Source organism: Adiantum capillus-veneris, chromosome 16 (assembly GCF_014529385.1).
Source record: "Adiantum capillus-veneris isolate H3 chromosome 16, ASM1452938v2, whole genome shotgun sequence".
Classification (NCBI taxonomy): domain Eukaryota; kingdom Viridiplantae; phylum Streptophyta; class Polypodiopsida; order Polypodiales; family Pteridaceae; genus Adiantum; species Adiantum capillus-veneris.
Window position 1 is genome coordinate 133,001,948 of NC_140946.1, and position 21,384 is coordinate 133,023,331.

General features: G+C 45.2%; 1 protein-coding gene across 6 annotated transcripts in view; it reads right to left on the bottom strand.

Annotated features, from left to right (window-relative positions):
* LOC147439895 (uncharacterized) overlaps positions 1-21,384 on the bottom strand; it is a 131,519-nt gene that overhangs the window by 50,096 nt on the left and 60,039 nt on the right. For all 6 annotated transcript variants that reach the window (XM_086485616.1, XM_086485617.1, XM_086485615.1 and 3 more), the window contains one exon: positions 2,628-2,715. In XM_086485616.1, the coding sequence (XP_086341742.1) occupies positions 2,628-2,715 (88 nt within the window). The remainder of the gene's footprint in view (positions 1-2,627; positions 2,716-21,384) is intronic.

Here is a 21,384-nt window from a genome sequence, read left to right on the forward strand (position 1 = left end):
CATATGTGCAAGCTGTGAGAGCGTAAGATCATCTCCTAAAAAGATACCTGTTTTCTTGAGGGTTGGCCTCTTCTTTAAAAAGTCTTTCTTTTCTTCCATGGAGGGAAAGCGCAAAATGAGAGCCCGTCCTTTTGAACTCTCCCCATTACCTTCACTCTTCTTGCCCACTCTCCAAGCTTGTGTGTGCGAGGGCTTCTCCACCCCCATCATGGACATGAGGCTCTTCACCTCTTGGTCCACCTTATCTGAATCTTTTAGGCCGGTCACTCTCACGTGTAGAGCGCGTACCCTTCTTCGTTGTTCCTCTTCTAGTGTTTTGTTGATGATGTCGGGTGTAGTCGGAATTTCCTTGCCCTTTCCCTTCTTGACAACTTCAATCCATTTTTCAGCCTCGTCCATTTTCTTTTGCGTTTTGGAGAGAACCTCCACCCATGAGGTCTTCATTTCTCCTTCCTCCTTTATTTCTTTGACTTGTGCTCGTATACTATTCAGCTCGTCAATCATTGATGGCTGAATTTCCCCATCTTCAAGGCGTCTTCCCTCTTTGGTTTCGTCGAGTTCCTCCAGAAGGGCTGAGATGCTACTTTTTAAAGCTTGAATTTCATCCCGGAACTCCTTGCGTTCTAGTTCCCTCGCCTGTTCCTCCCTCTTTTTCCATTCAAGAATTAAATTCTTCTCTTTCTTCCACTCATCCATGTGGGCTTTGCATTCTTTCAACTCCTTTTCAATGGCTGTCATCCTCTTGCTTGTGACCATGTAGTGCGCCGCCATTTGTCTTGCCTTATTTGTTTCACTTTTTGAGAGAGAGGAGAGAGCAACCTATACGCACCGCATTATGCATACATATGTTTCCACATTCAGCCTACATGGCATATATTTGCTTTCTGTATGTGTCAATTTGCAATTTCTGTGAGCTCTGCAGTTTCCAAATTCCTTGCAAATAAATCCCTGCAGGTCTGAAAATACAGGATTTTGAGAATGCGAAGATTCGGAAAATCCGGAAAGGCCGAGATTGAAAGTTCCTGTGGGAATTCCTCCTGTGTTTTGAACTTTTGCCTGGATCTGAGCGGAGCTCAGCCAATCTTCCTCCAACTCTCTGATGCCAAGCTCTAATCGTTGTCACCTCTCTATGGTAGACCTAGAGCCTGGGCATCCGGTAGCCTGGTTCTCTCTACCTCCTGCCAACTCGAAGGCTCTTGGCTCGCTTAAGTGTAGGAGTGGACCTCTCCAAAAATTCTGTAATCTAGAACTACCGTCCTCCCCCGTGTATGGTTCGGGCCTAGAAGGAGACCTCTATATGACGCTATAAATCCAGTATGTATCACCCAAGTCTGTGCTGATCCCCAAGCTTTAGAATCTGGAATAAAAAAATATGCTCCACAATTGCATGCATAGAATCAGCAGCATACCTCCTCTAGGCATAATCTGCATCTCCTCTCCATCTCCAGGATTTGAGCTGCGCAGTTAAGACTGAAAAGCTCCGTGAAGAACATGCCTGGATCTGCGCAGAGCTGAGCCAATCTCTCTCCTCTATCTCTCTGCGATGTCAGGCTCTAATCTTTGTTAACTCTCTCTAGTAGATCCTGGGCACCCAGTAGCTTGGTGCTCTCTACTATCTAGATCCTGCCAGCTCGAAATCTTTTGGCCCGCTGTAATGCAACCCCCTGCTGTGTCAGTGCAGGTGTAGTAGTGGACCTCTCAAAAAATTATGTAATCTGGACTAGTTGTATCTATCACCCAAGTGGTAACCTGCTGTGTCGGTGCAGGTGTAGGAGTGGACCTCCTCTATGTGGGCATTACAATGTACAACTGCCAATGTAAGCCACCCATTCACCTCTGAGTGATAATGGCTCACCCAGACACATATTTATAGGCACTTGGCCCACAAAGAAAACCTTTCGGCAGTGCTCAAAAGCACTAAAAGTATCTATTTTCGATCTGCACAAAATTTCTCAAAAGTCAATTGCTTTCAATTGATCACCCAAAAGCTCCCAGCATAAAAAGTGCCATGTCAGCCTGCCCGTATAGCAGCAGATCATGAAGTGTTTTTGCGGGCCACATTCTCTACAATCACGAAGCATGCACTAGCACTTATCGAAATCCATAGCACATATCCTAATCCATATTGGATGTCTAACAACAATTATCAATCACATTCACATCTTGGTCCTCATGGACATCAGATGCTCTCTCTCTCTATGGCTTGCCTGATGCCTATCTATTTTCTATAGAGTTGGTTCCTAAATGGTTGCAAAAGCTAGTCACCTTGAGTTGCTCCCCATCAGGGAAAGTCAGCAGGATTAGTGGGAGGTGGTCCTACATAGTTTCCATGTCTGTTTGCCGTCCAGTCACGAGAACTGCTTGCAGAACTCCCACCGTAATAGTTTTTCATAACTTAAACGTCAAATGAAGTGTTTGATGTGATAAACTTTCCTATCTCAAAGAAACATGATAAGCCTTTAATTAATAAGCGCATAAGGCCAGCAACTCAAGCTAGACAACAGTTTTGATATCATAAGCCCCCAATTCTGAGGAGTGAATATTCCATAGAGATATTCAAGACCAATAACACCTCTTACTGTTTAATAAGCAAAAAAGAACTGCTTACAAGTTCAAGAAAAAGTTACCTCCAAGTTTATGGGCTTCTGTTAGGAGACAGTCAACGATGGTAGAGGAGGTGTTGCTTGCTGGGAACATTCTCCCATCATCCTCTGTCTGCAAAATGTCAGCTAGCATAACAAACTTTGTTAGGGCTGTGCATGTAGAAAACACAAATACTTCCTTAGCTTTGAGTAGTATAACAAGGAACCAAGTTAAATCTTTGAACTGTCATCCAAGATCAGCTTGAAATTAAAATGATTCAGCTTTCTCTATTTGAGTTTTTTCAATGCGTTGAACACTCTCTCTAAACTTGAAACAGTGATACTCCAAAAGAGGATAGAGTTGTCACACACACACACGTTTTTTGTAAATCAATTTGATTAATCTAACTGTGAGAAACCTCAAAGCGAGGACAACCCACCAAAAAGATCAGGTACAAGGGAAGGAACACAGACATGTTCGGCTGTACAAAATGGCTAAAAGCGTTCATAGGAAAGCTGATGTATTTCTGCAGTGATATCACCAACTCCGAAGGGGAACTGTCATAAAATCTAATATCTAACCAATCCAAATGATTTTCTCATATTAAACTAATCGTTTAATGTGGGAGAATAAACGGGAACAAAGGTTAGAATATAAAGATGTGCTTATGGATCTATCTCAACACGGGGCCAAGGTGAAAGGGGTCCAAATGAGAGATGGTTTGTCAAAGAGCAAGGCTAGCTAATGGAGCTTAAAGACCTTAGTGTTAGCTTCATTAAAGACCTCCAAAGGTTAGTGTTAAAAGTCCTTAGACCTTAGGTTAAAGCTAGGCCTATGCTTGAGGTGCTTGATGATTAAAATGTATGAGATGCTTGATAACTAAGGTGCATGCTTGAACCCAGGCATGTGCTTGAAGTCGAACCTAATCCCTACAAGGAGGGGGTGAGCCCTTGAAGCTAGGGGCATGAGAAAGAAATGAAATGAAATGAAATGTTGAAATGTTATATTAATGTCTTCAGAAGGCCAGAATGACCTATGAGACCAGAAAGTTACAATGTGGTGGATCTGATACAAAGTCAGAGTAACAAAAATGACAAAATAAAATGACAGAATAAAATGCTATGGAATCTGAAACGGCTAGGTGTGATCTAAGCAGATAGGTGGGATGGCTAAATCACAGATCACAAAAGATCCAACTAGGTGGGATAGCTAAATCACAGATCACAAAAGATCCAGCATCAGGGCGGATCTCATCAATCTAAACCATGGTCAATATCTTGACCGGGCGTCGTGCATGCTGGGCCAAAGTGATCCGAATCCTCTGATGCAACCTCCGTCGATGTTGTGTGGTCCTCCGCAGTCGTGGGCGTCTAGATCTCCCTAGCTCAATCGCTCGGTCGATTAGTGTGCCTCCAGTGTGAGGTGGCGAGCTCTCCTGTGGTAGCAGCTCCTCTAGGTGTCCAGTGTCTGCTCTAAAGAAGTCTGTGATCCGTCTCTGAGACTGGCTGATCTCTCCTCTCATCAGGCTCTCTCTGTGTCTGCGCAGCTCGAGCAAAAACAAACCCAAGCATCTTTGATCCTCGTACCGCATGACTCTGGAGAGTGGTCCGAAGCCCTCTCTGAACATGCAGTGGAAGCGGCCGCGTATCCCGTAGTAGACGAGAGAGAGAGAGAGAGAGAGAGAGAGAGAGAGAGAGAGCCCATGATCTTACTAACCCTATGCTTGATGACTAGGTGCTTAAGCAAGTAGGGGGCCAAGTTGCTTAAAATGTATGAGATGCTTGATAACTAAGGTACATGCTTGAACCTAGGCATGTGCTTGAAGTCGAACCTAATCTCTACAAGGAGGGGGTGAGCCCTTGAAGCTAGGGGCATGAGAGAGAGAGAGCCCATGATCTTACTAACCCTATGCTTGATGACTAGGTGCTTAAGCAAGTAGGGGGCCAAGTTGCTTCGGCTTGAAAGTCAAGATGCAAGCCTACAAAGGAGGGGGCGAGCCATGCAAGTAGGGGAGGTGGTTGAGAGCTCTCTCTCTCTCTCTCTCTCTCTCTCTCTCTCTCTCTCTCTCTCTCTCTCTCTCTCTCTCTCTCTCTCTCTCAGGAAGTGAAACAAATAAGCAAGAAAGATGGCGGCGCACTTCATGGTCACAAGCAAGAGAATGACAGCCATCGAAAGAATGCAAAGTTCACATGGATGAGTGGAAGAAAGAGAAGAGCTCACTTTTTGAATGGAAAAAGAGGGAGAAACAAGTCAGGGAACTAGAGCACACAGAGTTCCGGGCTGAAATTCAAGCTCTAAAAGATAACATCTCAGCCCTTCGGAAGGAACTTGCCGAAACTAAAGAGAGAGGATGCCTTGAAGATGGAGAAATTCAGCTATCAATGATAGATAAGCTGAATATTATACGAACACAAGTCAAAGAAATAAAGGAGGAAGGAGAAAAGAAGACCTCATGGGTGGAGGTTCTCTCCAAAACGCAAAAGAGGGTGGAAGAGGCTGAAAAGTGGATTGAAGTTGTCAAGGAGGGGAAGGGCAAGGACATTCCGGCTACACCCGACATCATCAACAAAACACTAGAAGAGGAACAACGAAGAAGGATACGCGCTCTACACGTGACAGTGACTGGCCTAAAAGATTCAAATAAGGTGGACCAAGAGGTGAAGAGCCTCATGTCAATGATGGGGGTGGAGAAGCCCCCGCACACACAAGCTTGGAAAGTGGGCAAGAAGAATGAAGGTAATGGGGAGAGTTCAAAAGGACGGGCTCTCATTTTGCGCTTTCCCTCCATGGAAGAAAAGAAAGACTTTTTAAAGAAGAGGCCAACCCTCAAGAAAACAGGTATCTTTTTAGGAGATGACCTTACCCTCTCACAGCTTGCACATATGAGAGAGGTCATACCGGAGATTATAGCAGCAAGGGAGAAGGGAAAGTTAGCCTTCTACAGAAATGGGCGAGTAGTGATTACAGAGCACCGCTCTACATGACGGTGCGAGACCTATGGGACCACTCTCAGGATGGCGGTTTGGAACTGTAATGGGTCGTATAGACTTGATGTGGGGGCCTTTGAGGACAGCTTCAGAGACAGAGACATTGTTTTCTACTCAGAGACTCATCAGGCTCCAGGACACTTGATGCCGCATATATCAGGATACAAATGGGAGACAGCTTGCCCGACATGCACCAGATTTGAGCATGGACTAGAGGATTAGGAGGTGTAGCAGTTCTTTTCAGAGAGGAGCTCCAGCCACTACTGCATATAGTTCGGAGAGATGATCAGGCCAGATACATGTGGGTGAGGCTGAGGGCAAGGACTGGACGTTTCTTGTACATCGCCATATGCTATTTTCCTCCCAGCACTTCAGTATATGCTTTACCCAAAGGACAATCTGCTTACTCTGTACTTGATGATGATATTTGGGAGTTCTCCAGGGATGGAGACATCATACTCTTGGGGGATTTCAATGCCCGTACAGGCAGTTCACACACATTTTTCTATGACACCTCAGAGGAGATGCTCAGAGAGCTAGAGCCAGACGAGATGGGGCTTGGGAGATGCTCACACGACAGAGAGCATGCAGAGTATGGGAGATACCTCAGGGAGATGACGACTTGTCACCAGGAAAAATACGAGTGTATTTTTCCTGTTGCCTTCCGTAAATAAGTACTAGATATTTTGATTTATTTTTATTTTTACTTGTTTTCCCCGGAACCCTTGAAAAGGTGCAAGTGGACATTGCATGGCCAGTGTGAAACGGTTGCGGCCGAATAGGTTTCTCACAGCGGGAGTATGGGTCGGTCAATCTGGGACTGGTCGGGCCAGTTAGCACTGAATTCTGATGAGTATGGAAGCCTGTGTGCACCAAATGAAATCTGGGCCACTCGGAAAGTCACTTACAACTTTATAAGTCAGTGGGAACTAGAGAATTAAGTCAGAAGGGGCAAACTCGACACATGGTGGCTCCTGGTGCAGTTTTCCACTTCCATCAGCAAGAGGGGGAGCCCAATTTGAGAAAGGAGGCTGATTTGACTCATAAGTGACCTACAGTGTGTGTGTGAGTAGTGGGTGCAAGTCTACATCTTTAATGGAAAGCTTGCCTTCTCCTCTGTCTCATGTAGCGCGATGATTTTCTCTCGTGCATCTCTCTCCCCCCTTTGGCACATATGGTAATGCCCCACTAGATGGGATACTCAGATGAACATGTAAAGTTTTGGGGGTTTATGCGCGTTTGCCAAGGCAAGAGCCTTCTGAACAGGAACCGGATTAGCTAATTGCTAATCCCCCACAGGTACGCACAATTCCATCGCGAAAGATTGCGAGTTTGGAGAGTTTTCTCGCCTGAAAACTCGTCCGATTCATAGGGGAACTGTCCCATTGCGTGCGGGAGCCCTTCGGACACGCGTAGGCGTGTTCGCTCCACTAAAAACGATCCGAAACAACGAATTACAGTCTGCTGTGTTTTTCTGCACGTTAAGGGTTTCGCACCTAAACTGCAAGGGAACCCCGGGGGAGCCTTGTGAGAGCCTTGGGATGCGTGTAAAAGCTTTTGGGCACCCGGCAGTGAAAAACAGGGAATTACAGCCCGCTGAATTTCTGTGACAGCTCACCAGAAAGCTTCCAGATAGTGAGGGAATCCGTCCTAGACAGGTGCTTTTGACCACTTTGCAAAAGCTTTCACAAAGCTGTCAAAACCTGCGAGGGCTGAAAACGCAGGTTTTCGATGTGATTTTGGCAGCATAACGACGTAAAAACCCCTGTAGGTCGGATCGTCTACCTTAATTTGAATAAAGAAATACAGAAAGGGGCGCCAATCTTTGGGGCCTACAGGGTGTCGGTATCGTGTGCGCAGTGACATTCTAGTCGCTGGACGCAACTGTGTTCTCTTCCCTTCTCAGTGCTCTGTGTAAAGTTAACAGGTAATTGAAATAGTATCTCCCTCTACGTTGTATAGGCCAGTTATATGGTTCCATCGCCGGGATAGTCACTTTTTCTTCAAAAAGTGCAGCGTGGATTGTTGTGGGTGAAAGCAACACAGAGCTTGTCGATATGGCAGAGAAGAGAGACCAAGTACCTGAAGAGGGATCTTCCTCACATGGCACGGAGAAAGTTCCTTCAACTCTTCAAGAAGAGGACAGGTTGTTTAGAACTCAACTGCGTTGCTGCATGGACATGTTTCAGCAGTTGGCTAACAACCCAAGGATGCAGGAGTTGTTACACGCTCCGACACAGGGTTTTCAGCCTCCTACACAGGGCATGACTGAGCCGTTGCAGGAAATGGAGATTTCCAATGCGCAGAGGACTCATGATGCTCGAGGGAAAGCCCATGTGGTTGAGCAACTAGCGGTGTCCAATGATCCAAAGCAACTTGCTTTAGCTGGACAGGAACCGTTTGTGAATGGTCAAGGGAGTAATGAACACACTATGCGTCATACACTTCCATTACCTAATACTTATCCTGGTTATTTTGGAGGTGGTTCAGTGTTTCAAACTATGGCTGGACCTTCCACAGGTTATATGCCAGGGAATGTGTTCGGGACAATGCAAACGGGCATGGGTAACCCTATGTACGCGAACATGGGTGTCCAACCAGGTTTTCAGGGTGCCTATGGCCAATTTCGAGAGCCTGGAACACAATTTGGTATGTCTGGTTTTTCGCAGCCATACGTACCAAATGCAGATACCACAGGTAAAACAGTTGATGCGAGTGCTGGAATGAACAATCATGGAGCACCACTGTTACAGGCACCTGTTTCTGATCATGTGGCTCCTTTGAGTCAGCTTAAGGATTACAAGGAAGGTGGGCAGGAAGTGACGTTTGAAACTTTCAGAGGAACTGAGGATCAATTGAAGACTTTGACCTTCATGCAGCAGTTCGATGCAGCCTATGCTGGACGAAACTTCACGGAATCTTCAAAGATACGCAAGGCTGCCACTTTCTTGAAAGGGAATGCGCTTCAATGGTGGTCCGCATTGTTGAACCAGGGTCAAGCCCCAACAACGTGGGTCCAATTCAAACATCGTTTTGCGCCTGCATGGTTGACAAACACTTTTGAAGTGGATGTGATGACAGAATGGCACGAGTTGAATGCTAAACAGTGTGCGAATCTGGAAGAGTACAATACACAGTTTTAGGCCGCACTGTTGCCAGTCACCTCTTACAGGTTTGTGCCATTGTCAAAACAAATTGAGAAGTACTGTTGCGGATTGCCCAAGAAAATCAGGGACTATTGCACAAAGACTACTGTCAAGAATATGTTTCAGTTGATAGAGAATGCAAGAGTGGCCAGCAATCTGTCGAAGGGAGATTCCGATGGATTTAATAGCCACAAGAAAGGGTCCCAGGGCAAACAGTTTTCAGCCAAGGGCAATGTTGCAGCAAAGCCTTCTGAGCCTCCCACAAAGAAGCCCTCCACTAAAGAAGGTGATACGTCCAAGAAGCAGTCTAAGTCTTCTTCGGGACGAGGACAAGGACAAAAAAGGCATTTTTCTGGCAAAACCTTTGAAGAAAGGAAAGCTCTTAGGGAGGCCAAGAAATGCTCCATTTGTGAACAAGAACGACATTTTTCAAATGAATGCCCACAGAAGAAGTCACAGGATAAGGATGACAAGTCAGACCATAAAGGGAAGAAACCAAAGCCAAGTGCAGGACTTGTTCCAGATTTGGTTGGAGACCAGCCAAACACAGATGCGACGGAGCTGTGCAGAGCTTGGGGCAAAGTTAGAGACCAGACAGTGCTGGTTTTCTTTGATCCAGTAGCCCGTGCAAATTTCATATCACCAAAATTGGCATCAAAGTTGGGCATTCGTGCAGAGGAGATGGGTATGACAGGGGAAGCAGGTTTGGCATGCCCAGGTCATTCAGAGCCCGTTACTCCCATTTTGGGAAAGCTTCGTCTGCACATTCAGAGCTATGTGGATGCGGAAGAATTTCATATTATGCCACTTGAGGGCTGTGATGTGTTATTGGGTATCCCATGGTGTTACAGGTTGCATGCTATGGTGGATACATACAACAAAAAGATTACCCTTGTACATAGAGGAAAGAATCATGTCCTTGATGTAAAGCTTAGAGGCGAGTCTGTTCCAGTTGTTTCTGCTTCTGCTATTTCATCTATAATAAAGAATCATCTTTCTGCGTACTTGATCTTTGCAAAAGAAGTACCTCAAGTTGTATCTAATTTGTCTACCTTAGATAAAGACAGGTCAACTTTTCTGAGTGGTTTCAGTGATTGTTTTTCAGACTCTTTGCCAGGAGAGTTACCTCCTGAGAGACCTGAGGATCATACTATAGATCTTGTGCCAGGTTCTAGTCCACTGAATAGACCACCATACAGGGTTAGTGCAGCCCAACAGAAAGAGATTATGAGTCAGGTCAACGAGCTTTTAGAGAAGGGGCTGATTGAGCCCAGTTCATCCCCTTTTTGTTCGCCTGTACTCTTAGTGCAGAAGAAGGATGGTTAATGGCGCATGTGCATTGACTATCGCGCCTTGAATAAGAATACTATCAAGAACACGTTCCCCATACCGAGGATAGATGACATTCTTGATCGGCTTGAGGGAGCGTCATTGTTTACAAGAATAGACCTAAAGAGTGGGTACCATCAGATACGCATTAGGCCAGAAGATGTCCATAAGACTGCGTTCAGGACAACATTTGGTCTCTATGAGTTTCTTGTCATGCCATTTGGTCTCACAAATGCTCCTGCCACGTTTAATAGAATGATGGACAGAATTTTTAGACCACATAGAAACTTCGTGGGTACCTTCTTTGATGACATGATTGTCTATTCGAAGTCTGAAGAGGAGCATAGGGATCACTTGACTGCAGTTTTCAATGAGTTACGTAAGAACAGGCTACTCATTAATGCGAAGAAGAGTGAATTCTTTTTGCAAGAAATTCACTTCCTTGGGCACATTGTTTCAAAGGATGGGGTACGCATGGATCCCGCTAGAGTGGAAGCAATTAGATCATGGCCAAACTTGATGTCCGTACATGACATTCGAAGCTTTCTAGGCTTATGTTCCTACTACAGGAGGTTCATCCGAAATTTTGGTGAGATTACTTCTCCACTCCATGCAGTACAAGGAAAAGGAGTTACTTTCAAGTGGACAGCCAAGGAAATTTTAGCGTTCAAACACTTGAAAGAGAAGCCGACTTCAGATCCGGTAATCATTTTGCCAGATCTTTCAAAACCTTTTGTGGTTCAGTGTGATGTGTGTGGCCATCTTGGTGCAGTTCTAATGCAGAATGGCCGAGTAGTCGCATATGAGAGCAGAATTCTTTTGAAGACATAAAGGAACTTGCAAGGCTATGAGAAAGAATTGCTGGCAGTAATTCATGCTCTCACTAGTTGGAAACACTATCTGCTAGGGGCTGATTTTGTTGTCCAAACGGATCATCAAACCTTGCGATATTTTCTCACACAGACGAAGTTGTCTGAGAAGCACATGCGATCGGCAAACATCTTGTCAATGTTCCATTTTCAGATTGTGCATGTGCAAGGGAACATCGCACTATATGCTTAAGAATGACTTTCTCATGATGCATGGAAAGTTATGCGTTACTAAACAGTTATGGCCGAAGATTTTGATGGAAAGTCATGCTCCACCTTATGCTGGGCATCGTGGAATTGATGCGACAGTGAAAGGGGTTGAGGCATTCTTCTATTGGCCAGCTTTGCGTCAAGATGTTGACACATTTGTAAGATAAAGCTTAGTATGCCAAAAAGTCAAATTTGACAGACAAAAGCAACCAGGATTATTGCAGCCATTGCCGATCCCAGATAGGCCATGGGAAAGCATAGCAATGGACTTTATCTTTGATCTTCCAAGGACGCAAACAACCAATGATGGGATTTGGACTATTATTTGTAGGTTCAGTAAGCAGGCCCATTTCATTCCTGTGAGGAAGAAGATAAAGCCAGAACACATGGTCAAGATATTCATGAGCAATATCTTTAAATATCACGGGATGCCTCAGTCAATTGTCAGTGATAGGGATCCACGTATGACGAGTCTTTTCTGGAAGGCATTGTTTGGGAACATGGGCACTACGCTAAAGTTCTCTTCTTCGTTTCATCCGCAAACTAATGGACGGTCAGAAGAGGCAAATTCTATTGTTCTGGACCTGCTCAAATGTTATGTGTCAGAGCACAAGGCAACTTGGGAACACCATCTTCCATTGGTTGAATATGCTTACAATAACACTCTGCATACGTCACCAGGTAAGGCACCATTTGAGATAGTGGAAGGAGGAAAGAAAGTCCCGCCCATTTTACAGACTAAAGACAAGATTTTTGAGGCAGACAAGTATGTGCAAGATATGGATGAAACATACAGGAAGATAAAGATTGCTCTTGAGAAGACTCGGGCTAAGCAAAAGAAAGATGCTGATCGTCACCGTCGTGAACTTGTATTTTCACTTGGTGATTGGGTGCTTTTGCGCTTTGAAAAGGCCAGGTTAAGGAAAAGGAAAGGCAAGGAACGCTTGTTTCCTAAGCTCAGTATGCGATATTATGGTCCTTTTCAGATTTCAGAAAAGATCAGCGATGTAGCTTACAGGTTGAAGCTACCCGAAGGCTAGAAAATACATAATGCTTTTCATGTCAACCTTCTAAGACCCTTTGTTCGTGATGTGCCAGAGAGTATGCTTGATGAGGAACAACCCGAAGTGGAAGAATTGGATGAAATCCTTGTTCCTGAACAAATATTGGCACATAAAGAAAGAAAGGTTAGAGGAAAGGTTGCAAGACGCTATTTGGTGAAGTTCAAGAACTATCCATTATTGAATGTCAAATGGATGGAAGAGTCTGAATTGCTTGATTCACCTCAGCTATTGCAATTGTATCTTGAAGCCTTTCAAATGGAACCCACAGTGACTTGATGTAGCCTTTTTGGAGCAAGGCAAGAGCATGGTTCATGATGCTCAAGAGAGTAGTTAAGCAATTGTATCTACTCTTTCCATACAGAATTTAGCTAGAGAAGTTTGTGCTTCAGAGTACACTAGAAGGCTTCTATGCTTGATATATGTGTCGTAGCCAGGTTGGTGGAATGGTTTAATCGTCCAACGCTACATTTCCAGAAGCATGTATATCTTGGATTCCCATCATAGAATATATGTGATATCAGGAGATACTGCATGTATTATTGGCATGCAAGCGAGGTCGCTTGCAGTATTTCAAGGGTGGGGTGTGTCACCAGGAGGTGTATTTTTCCTGTTGCCTTCAGTAAATAAGTACTAGATATTTTTATTTTTACTTGTTTTCCCCGGAATCCTTGAAAAGGTGCAAGTGGACATTGCATGGCCAGTGTGAAACGGCTGCGGCCGAATAGGTTTCTCACAGCGGGAGTCTGGGTCGGTCAGTCTGGGACTGGTCGGGCCAATTAGCACTGAATTCTGATGAGTATGGAAGCCTGTGTGCGCCAAATGAAATCTGGGCCACTCGGAAAGTCACAACTTTATAAGTCAGTGGGAACTAGAGAATTAAGTCAAGAGGGGCAAACTGGACACATGGCGGCTCCTGGTGCAGTTTTCCACTGCCATCAGTAAGAGGGTGCGCCCAATTTGAGAGAGGAGGCTGATTTGACTCATAAGTGACCTACAGTGTGTGTGTGTGAGTAGTGGGTGCAGGTCTATAGCTTTAATGGAAAGCTTGCCTTCTCCTCTATCTCATGTAGCGCGATGATTTTCTCTCGTGCATCTCTCTCTCCCCTTTGGCACATATGGTAATGCCCCACTAGATGGGATACTCAGATGAACATGTACAGTTTTGGGGGTTTATGCGCGTTTGCCAAGGCAAGAGCCTTCTGAACAGGAACCGGATTAGCTAATTGCTAATCCCCCACAGGTACGCACAATTCCATCGCGAAAGATTGCGAGTTTGGAGAGTTTTCTCGCGTGAAAACTCGTCCGATTCACAGGGGAACTGTCCCATTGCGTGCGGGAGCCCTTGGGACACGCGTAGGCGTGTTCGCTCCGCTAAAAACGATCCGAAACAGCGAATTACAGCCTGCTGTGTTTTTCTGCAGGTTTAGGGTTTCGCACCTAAACTGCAAGGGAACCCCGGGGGAGCCTTGTGAGAGCCTTGGGATGCGTGTACAAGCTTTTGGGCACCCGGCAGTGAAAAACAGGGAATTACAGCCCGCTGAATTTCTGTGACAGCTCATCAGAAAGCTTCCAAATAGCGAGGGAATCCGTCCTAGACAGGTGCTTTTGACCTACAGGGGTTTTTGCGCCGTTATGCTGCCAAAATCAGGTCGAAAACCTGCGTTTTCAGCCCTCGCCAGGTTTGGACAGCTTTGTGAAAGCTTGTGCGAAGTGGTCGGATCGTCTACCTTAATTTGAATAAAGAAATACCGAAAGGGGCACTAGTCTTTGGGGCCTACAGGGTGTCGGTATCGTGTGCGTAGTGACATTCTAGTCACTGGACGCAACTGTGTTCTCTTCCCTTCTCAGTGCTCTGTGTAAAGTTAACAGGTAATTGAAATAGTACCGCCCTCTACGTTGTACAGGCCGGTTATACGACTACTCAGAGTTTAGCGGCTAGCCATACTGAATGGCTTATCGACCTTCCCATCGTCTACAGGTTTTACTTGTTTTGCACACAGACATGGGACCAGCACTGTAGACTATGTTTTGACACATCCGAGCTTTATCTCTCACATTCAGGATTTTACAGTGGGGCCCACGCCTGTTGGGATAGCAGAGATCATGCACTTTTGACATTATCAGTCACCTTTGAGTACAATACATCTCAGGCCTCACGGAATGGTAGACATCCACGCTATACTTTTCCACCAGAGACTGACTCAGTCTATGCAGAGGAGATATGTAGACTTTTATGCACATCAGAGCCAGTATACACAGTGGAGGAGATCACATCTATGCTGACGGTGACATTACATGGGGCAGCGACAGAGGCATACCCACACACTCAGCCTGGTCAAAGACGTCGTTCTGGGCACATGCCTCAGAACAGCTAGTATGATGAGGAGTGTCGACAGAGGAGAGCTCAGATCTAGCGGGAGCTTGCATTGGGAGTGATCACCTATAGACAGTCTCGTATTGCTACACGACGACTAGTACGACGGAAGAAGCGAGCTTTCTTGGTCCAGATGGAGCAGGATTTATATCAGCTCTTCCTTAGTAGAGATTCAGGAGAGGTTTGGCGTCTATTCAATGAGCAATCTCCCCCACTAGTGATTACTTCTACGGAGATGTGGGGGCAATATGCAACATCTTTATACACTGTACCTGGACAGCCACCACTACCAGATCCACCACAGCCATGTCCGGCTACAAGCAGCTTCTTTACCAGTGAGATGGTAAAGGAGGCCATTGACAGGATGAAGACCAGACGGGCACAGGATCATGAGGGTTTGGTAGCAGAGCACATTATACATGTTGGGGACTTGTTGGCAGAGATGCTTGCACGGTTGTTCAGCCGTGTCATGTGTGAGGGCTTTCCTAAGTCTTGGAGATTGTCTACTATTGTACCTATCTTCAAGACAGGAGACCCCACAGTGCCGGGGAATTACCGTACTATCATGGTAGGACACACATTGGCACGGTTGTATGCATCCATCCTTGAGCATAGGCTGAGCAGTTGGGCAGAGACTATGGGCATACGAGCACCTGGATAGGCTGGTTTCAGGAGGGGTTTCTCTACACTGGATCATGTCTTTACACTCAGAGCTATCATTGAGGAGGGTCGAGCACATGGTAGACGGATATTGCAGCTTTGTGGACTTCCGCAAAGCTTTTGACACAGTACCGAGGGCCAGATTGATGCGCCGACTTATGGAATTGGCGGTACCCACAGAGCTAATATGGGGGATTATGGCATTGTATAGTTCAGTGATGGGTCATGTACGCACACAAGAGGGGATATCTGACATAGTTCACTCCACTATCGGAGTGAAACAGGGATGCCCATTGTCCTCTACTTTATTTGGTATTTATGTTGATGAGGTCTCTGATTATATTGACAGAGGAGGAGATAGAGGTGCTCAACCTGCAGGGACATGGATCCCTCTTTTATTGTATGCTGACGATATCGTGTTGATATCACACTCATCAGAGGGTATGCAGAGACATTTGGATGCATTGCATAGTTTTGCAAGGATAGTGGATTGTCTGTCAACCTTGGTAAAACCAAAGTCATGGTATTTAATACCACGCCACAGTGGGTCAGGAGATCAGCACCTACATTCACATATGGTCAGGACAGTATGGAGTACACTGATACATACACATATCTTGGGGTGGTCTTTAGCGGACCGAGGTTCACATTGAAATTGGCAACAGACACTAAATTGACTCGTGCCTATGCAGCACTAGGCGGTTTAGATAGGATTTGTTTCGCAGGTTCAGTTTCAGGAACCTCGAACAAAGCTCTAGCTCTACGACACTTTGGTCGCTTCAGTTATGCACTACAGGGTTCAGGTTTGGGGACCATCTGTTGACAGTGCTGGATGGAGTAATATGGAGAGACCCTTGGTATCTATGATTTCTAGGTTGATTAGAGCCAAGGCCTCAGTTCCACATGACATTATACGAGCGGAGCTGGCTGCCCCACCTATGGAGATTGAGGCACTTACCAGATCAGTATCATTTGTACACAGCTTATGGGACACCACCAGGGACAGATGTGCTAGGCTTGCTCTTGAGTCATCCAGACGGCTGGCATTACAGGGAGATACATCATGTTGGTATGCACAGATGAGCTCATGGTTTCAGAGGCATGGTTTTAGCATGGACAGGCTACCCCCTTTCCAATATTCTCTTGATGCACCATCTTTGGCTCTTACACGAATAGAGATTACTAGACTCATTCGGCAGGATCTTATCCAAATTGATACCAGGAGGACACGGATAGAGCCATCACGAGAGTTGGGTACGAAGAGGACTTTCTATAGAGAGCATCTTCTCCAACTCGCGACAGACGGATTTGTCACACGGCCCAACTACATGGACACACATCTATCTCATGGGTCACGATGTGACATAGGCCAGATTCGCACATCTTCACACCAGCTTGGGATTGAGACAGGTAGATTCAGAGGCATACCAGCAAACAGTAGGATATGTCAGTTATGCCATGCAGAGCCAGAGACAGAGTTTCACTACATATGTCACTGCACAGTCTACTATGAGATACGGGGACGCTTTCACTGTTTATTCAGAGATGGTTTTGACTTGTTAGATAGAGTCATGAGATATCAGATCAAAGATGTCTCAGATTACTTCTACTTCAGACACAGAGACAAAGAGACTCTCTATTGAGAGGACATAGACAGAGACAGTCCCAGAGACGCATCTCAGATTTCTTCAGTCCGAGTACCACAGAGGCAGAGGGGACACCACCACCACGGAGCTCGGTTCCCACCCATACACACAACGGTATTAACCGAGCTATAGAGTTGGGGAGATCGAGACGACCACGACTAAGGAGGGGAGCCACGCAGCACGGATGGAGATTGCGGCAAAGGATCTATAGGATTCTAGCACAACACCCAGAGTGTCGATCAGGATAGTCTTCATGCTACTGCTATATTGTATCATGGTGACACTTATCCCCACTTTGTACCTTTGTGGCATTATACCATTGCTCAGCTTACCAGTCACCCATAGGAGTCGGTAGCATTCCTATCTCAGTTTCTAGTTTGTAGTTTTCTTTGTTTGTACCCAGACTTGGTACTAGACTCACCATTGTAATCAGTTTTGTCTCATACGTCATTTTGGCATTTTACAGACGTTAATATATCATTTCATTTCATTTCTCCCAAAGGGCACCCTTTGCTCAAGAGGCAAAAGAGACACATGTCAAGCCCCTAGCTAGGTTGCCCTCAAGGAGTGTCCAAAGCCTATTGGTTGATCCTTGAGAGGTCCAATGAGGATTTAGCAAATTAAATTAATTGATTAGGCACTTATCAAGCCCTCTCTCTCAAAGAGGAAAGGAGGACACTTGTCCAAAGACTACCTCTACTGCTTGACTTGACCCTGGCTTGTGATTGGCTAGGCTTGAGAGAGCCAATGAGCACAAAGCACGAGCTAGAATGAGGGGTCGATCCAATCAACTAGGGCTTGCAGGGTATACTCTCTCACACACACACACTCTCATTGTGTGAGGTACAAAGTGCAAGAGCTCCATCTCCTTCTCCAAGCTTGTTGAGAAGTTGAGAGCCTATACCAACACACTTGGCTATGGAATGCAAATCCAACCAAGAGCCATGCTTCAATGCTTAAGCTTGCCATCTTCTTCATCATCATTATTATGCTATTATGCTATGCTATGCAAGAAGAGTGATGATAAGTGAGGAACTATCTCTTTCTCATATGTTACTTCTTCTTCCTCGTCCCTACCCTCAATCCCCGCCAGCTCTCTCCACCTTTGAAGGTGTTTGAGGCCTTGGGACTGAGGTTGGGGATGGTTAATGCTTTTATAAAGTTTATGTTATGCTCGTGATGCATGAAGCTTTCCATCTTCATTGCATCACCTAGGTCACAAGGAACACCAAGATTGTATTGTACCAAGTCTCTCTTTATGGGAGAATCTATAATACAAAAGCCTATTGGAGGGGAGACCGGCTCCACATACCTCAACTGTTGTTATGTTCTCTAATTCTCTCTCTTGCAAAAGTATTGTTCATGCCAAGTTAATTAAGTCTAATGGGTATGTTGCTACCACTAATTAAGTTCACCCTCTATGTTCTCAAAGTAGCCTCATAAAAATGCTCACTGTAGTTCTCTTAATTCCGCTATTCTCAAAGTTCATAGGCCATTTCCATTACAGAAACCGTAAAGACTGCCTAAGAGAAAGCTTGAAGAACGAGAAGGGATGTGCATCAATGCGATGGAACATCTCACGAGGAAGCGGCAACTGCTAACCTTAGTTGTTGGTTTCTTTCTGATGATTTTTATTTAATTTTTGGGACCCTCTTTTTGAAGTTGCAAATGGCCGGACATTGTGTGGCCACTGTTAAACGGCCGATGGCCGAGAGTTTCATCCGCAGACGGGAAGGCCTTGTCGCCACAAGTTGGTCGGGCCGAACGGCACTAGAATCCGAACAGTAAAAGGGTGTGTAGGCTCAGTTCAAAGTCATTTAGGCCCCCTCGCTACACTTATAATTCGGTGGGTACTAGGAAAATTAACTCAAAGAGGCATAGTGGACACTTGGCAGCACCAGAGCCTGCAGAAAATCAAACTCAGCCACCTCAGCCAAGATTTGGCGCAAAAAGCAATTTGGGGCTGCCTTTCTCTCACTATGACTTACAATGTATGTGTGAGTAGTTGGTGCAGGTGTTGAAGCTTTAATGGAAAGCTTGCCTTCTCCCTTGCACTATGTAGATTCTGCTCTCGCGCACCTCTCTCCCCTTTTGAATACAGAAACGTGATGCCCCGCTCGAGGGCTTTTCATCTATATGTACAGTTGTGTGGGTTCATCCACGATTGCCGAGGCAAGAGCCTCTTGCACAGGTACAAGATTAACTAATTGCTAATCCCCCGCAGGTACAAGTGAATTCGGAGAGATTTGACGCGAGAAATCTCATCCGGTTCAAAGGGCAAGGAGCCCTACACGTGCGGGAGCTCGAGGACGTGCTACGGATGCAACCGGCTCGCAATTTGGAACCCAAAACAGGAAAATACAGCTTGCTGTGTATTTTTGCAGGTTTAGGGTTTCGGCCCTAAACGGTCCCAAAAAACCCCAGGTTGGCCGGGGACGCGAGGGGACCGCTATGCGGGTGATCTAGTGCATTTTCAAGGCAGAAAACAGATTCTCGCCAAGTTTTGCAAAGTGTTCGTATGCATCGGAAAAGTCACTTTTTGCGTGGGGATACTGTTTGTGAAGAGTCCTAGTATAATTATGTTGCCGAAATTGGGCTAAAATAGGTCATTTTCAGCCCAGATTATGAAATACAGCTCGTAGGAGATCACAGGTTTTATTCCCTCTTTGAATACAATAAAGAAATACTGAAAGGGACGCTAGTCTTTGGGGCCAACAGGTGTCGGCGTTTGCATGGTAGCACTCTAGCTTTGCAAATGATGTATTAAGGTGGGAATACTTTTGCTAAGTCCCCGCTACCCGAAAACACTGAAATTGCCGAAAAGCAAGCCCTAAAACAGGTGTTTTAAGCAAATTTCAGATTTGCACAGGTTTTTGCAAGTGTTTTTATGGTGCGATTACATTGGGGAAAGTGCAAATTGATGCAATCTACGCACATTTGACAAATTTTGTCAATGTATAATCATTTGTCGCTCAATTTCATGCAATTTTGATGCTACAAATTGGGGCTTTTGCACTTACATGCTTCTAAAGGCTGTGTATTAGCCTTATGTATGTCTTCTGAGGCTGAAAACAACTAAATTTGTTGTTTTCGAGTACAAATTCGATCGCTGAAATCTCGTACGCATAAATTTCAGAAATTGAATTTTGTGCCCAAATCGACCTATTTTGCCCCAAATTGCTCATGTGACCATTTGGAGCTGTAGTGCACATCTCTGTGAAGCTATACTCCGATTTTTGCGCATTTTTTCCAAAAATTCAACGTATTATCTCTCTTATTTCGTGCAACTATGGCCTCATCTTCTTCGGATGTGAAGAACCTCTTCGAGATTAGGAGGTTCGATGGTACAGGTTTTGATCTTTGGAAAGATAGGATTCAAGGAATTCTATTTCTTAAGAATTGCGAAGCGGCACTTGAACAGGTAAAGCCACATAATATGACGGATGAAGCATCAGTTAGCATGAACAAGAAGGCCGTTACATACATTAAAATGGCCATGACCGATGAGACTGTCATTGATGTGAAAGATCTCACGACTGCTTTTAATATGTGGAAGAAGTTGAAGGGAATGTATGAAAATACAACGCCTGTCAACCAGGTGCACTTGATGCGAAAACTTGTTGGCATGCAACTAGATGAGTCCAAGAGCGCGGCAGAGCACTTGTCATTATTCGCAGGTACTATGTCGCAGTTACAGGATTCTGGCTTGCCCCCTTTTGATGATAAGCTGAAAGCTATCTTCTTGCTTATGACCTTACCTGAGTCATGGAAAACTTTGATGGTTTCGTTGTCCAATAACCCCAATTTGACCTTTGATGGTGTTAGGGGTTCTATCTTGAATGAAGAAATCGGGAGGAAAGCAAGTGGAGCGGGAGGAAGCTCTACCAACATGGTTAGAGGCAGGACAGAAAAGAAGAATGCTTATGCACAAAGGAGTAAGAGTAAGAGTAAAGAAATGGGAAATGCAAGCAAAGGCAAGGGTGATGTGACTTGCTATCAATGTGGCAAGAAAGATCACCAGAAACCCAATTGCAGGTACTATAAAGTTGAGTTAGAAAGGAAAAAGAATGGTGGAGACAAAAAGAAAGAGAAGAAGGAAGTCAAGGCAGATGCACAGGATAGCTCAAAGGACAAAGAGAAGGCCAATGTGGTTTCTAGTGTCGTGATTGAGGAGCTGTCAGATGTAGAGGACATCTTGTGTGCCACTTTGTCAGATGATGATGCTTATGACTTTGATGCCTCTCTAAATCTTCATTCACAGGACATGCAGATCACCAAGAGTGATCTTATTGATGCTTTGTTGACTGTCAATGATGCATTGTCTCATACTTGGATTGTTGATTCCGGTGCTTCATTTCATGTGACTCCTATCAAGGAGTGTTTCTCTACTTTTGATGCGGGCAAGCGTGGCCATGTATACCTTGGAAACAATCATGCATGTTCCATTGAGGGTATTGGCACTGTGCATCTCTCCATAGATGGCACAAATGAGCTTGTCTTGCATGATGTTCGATAT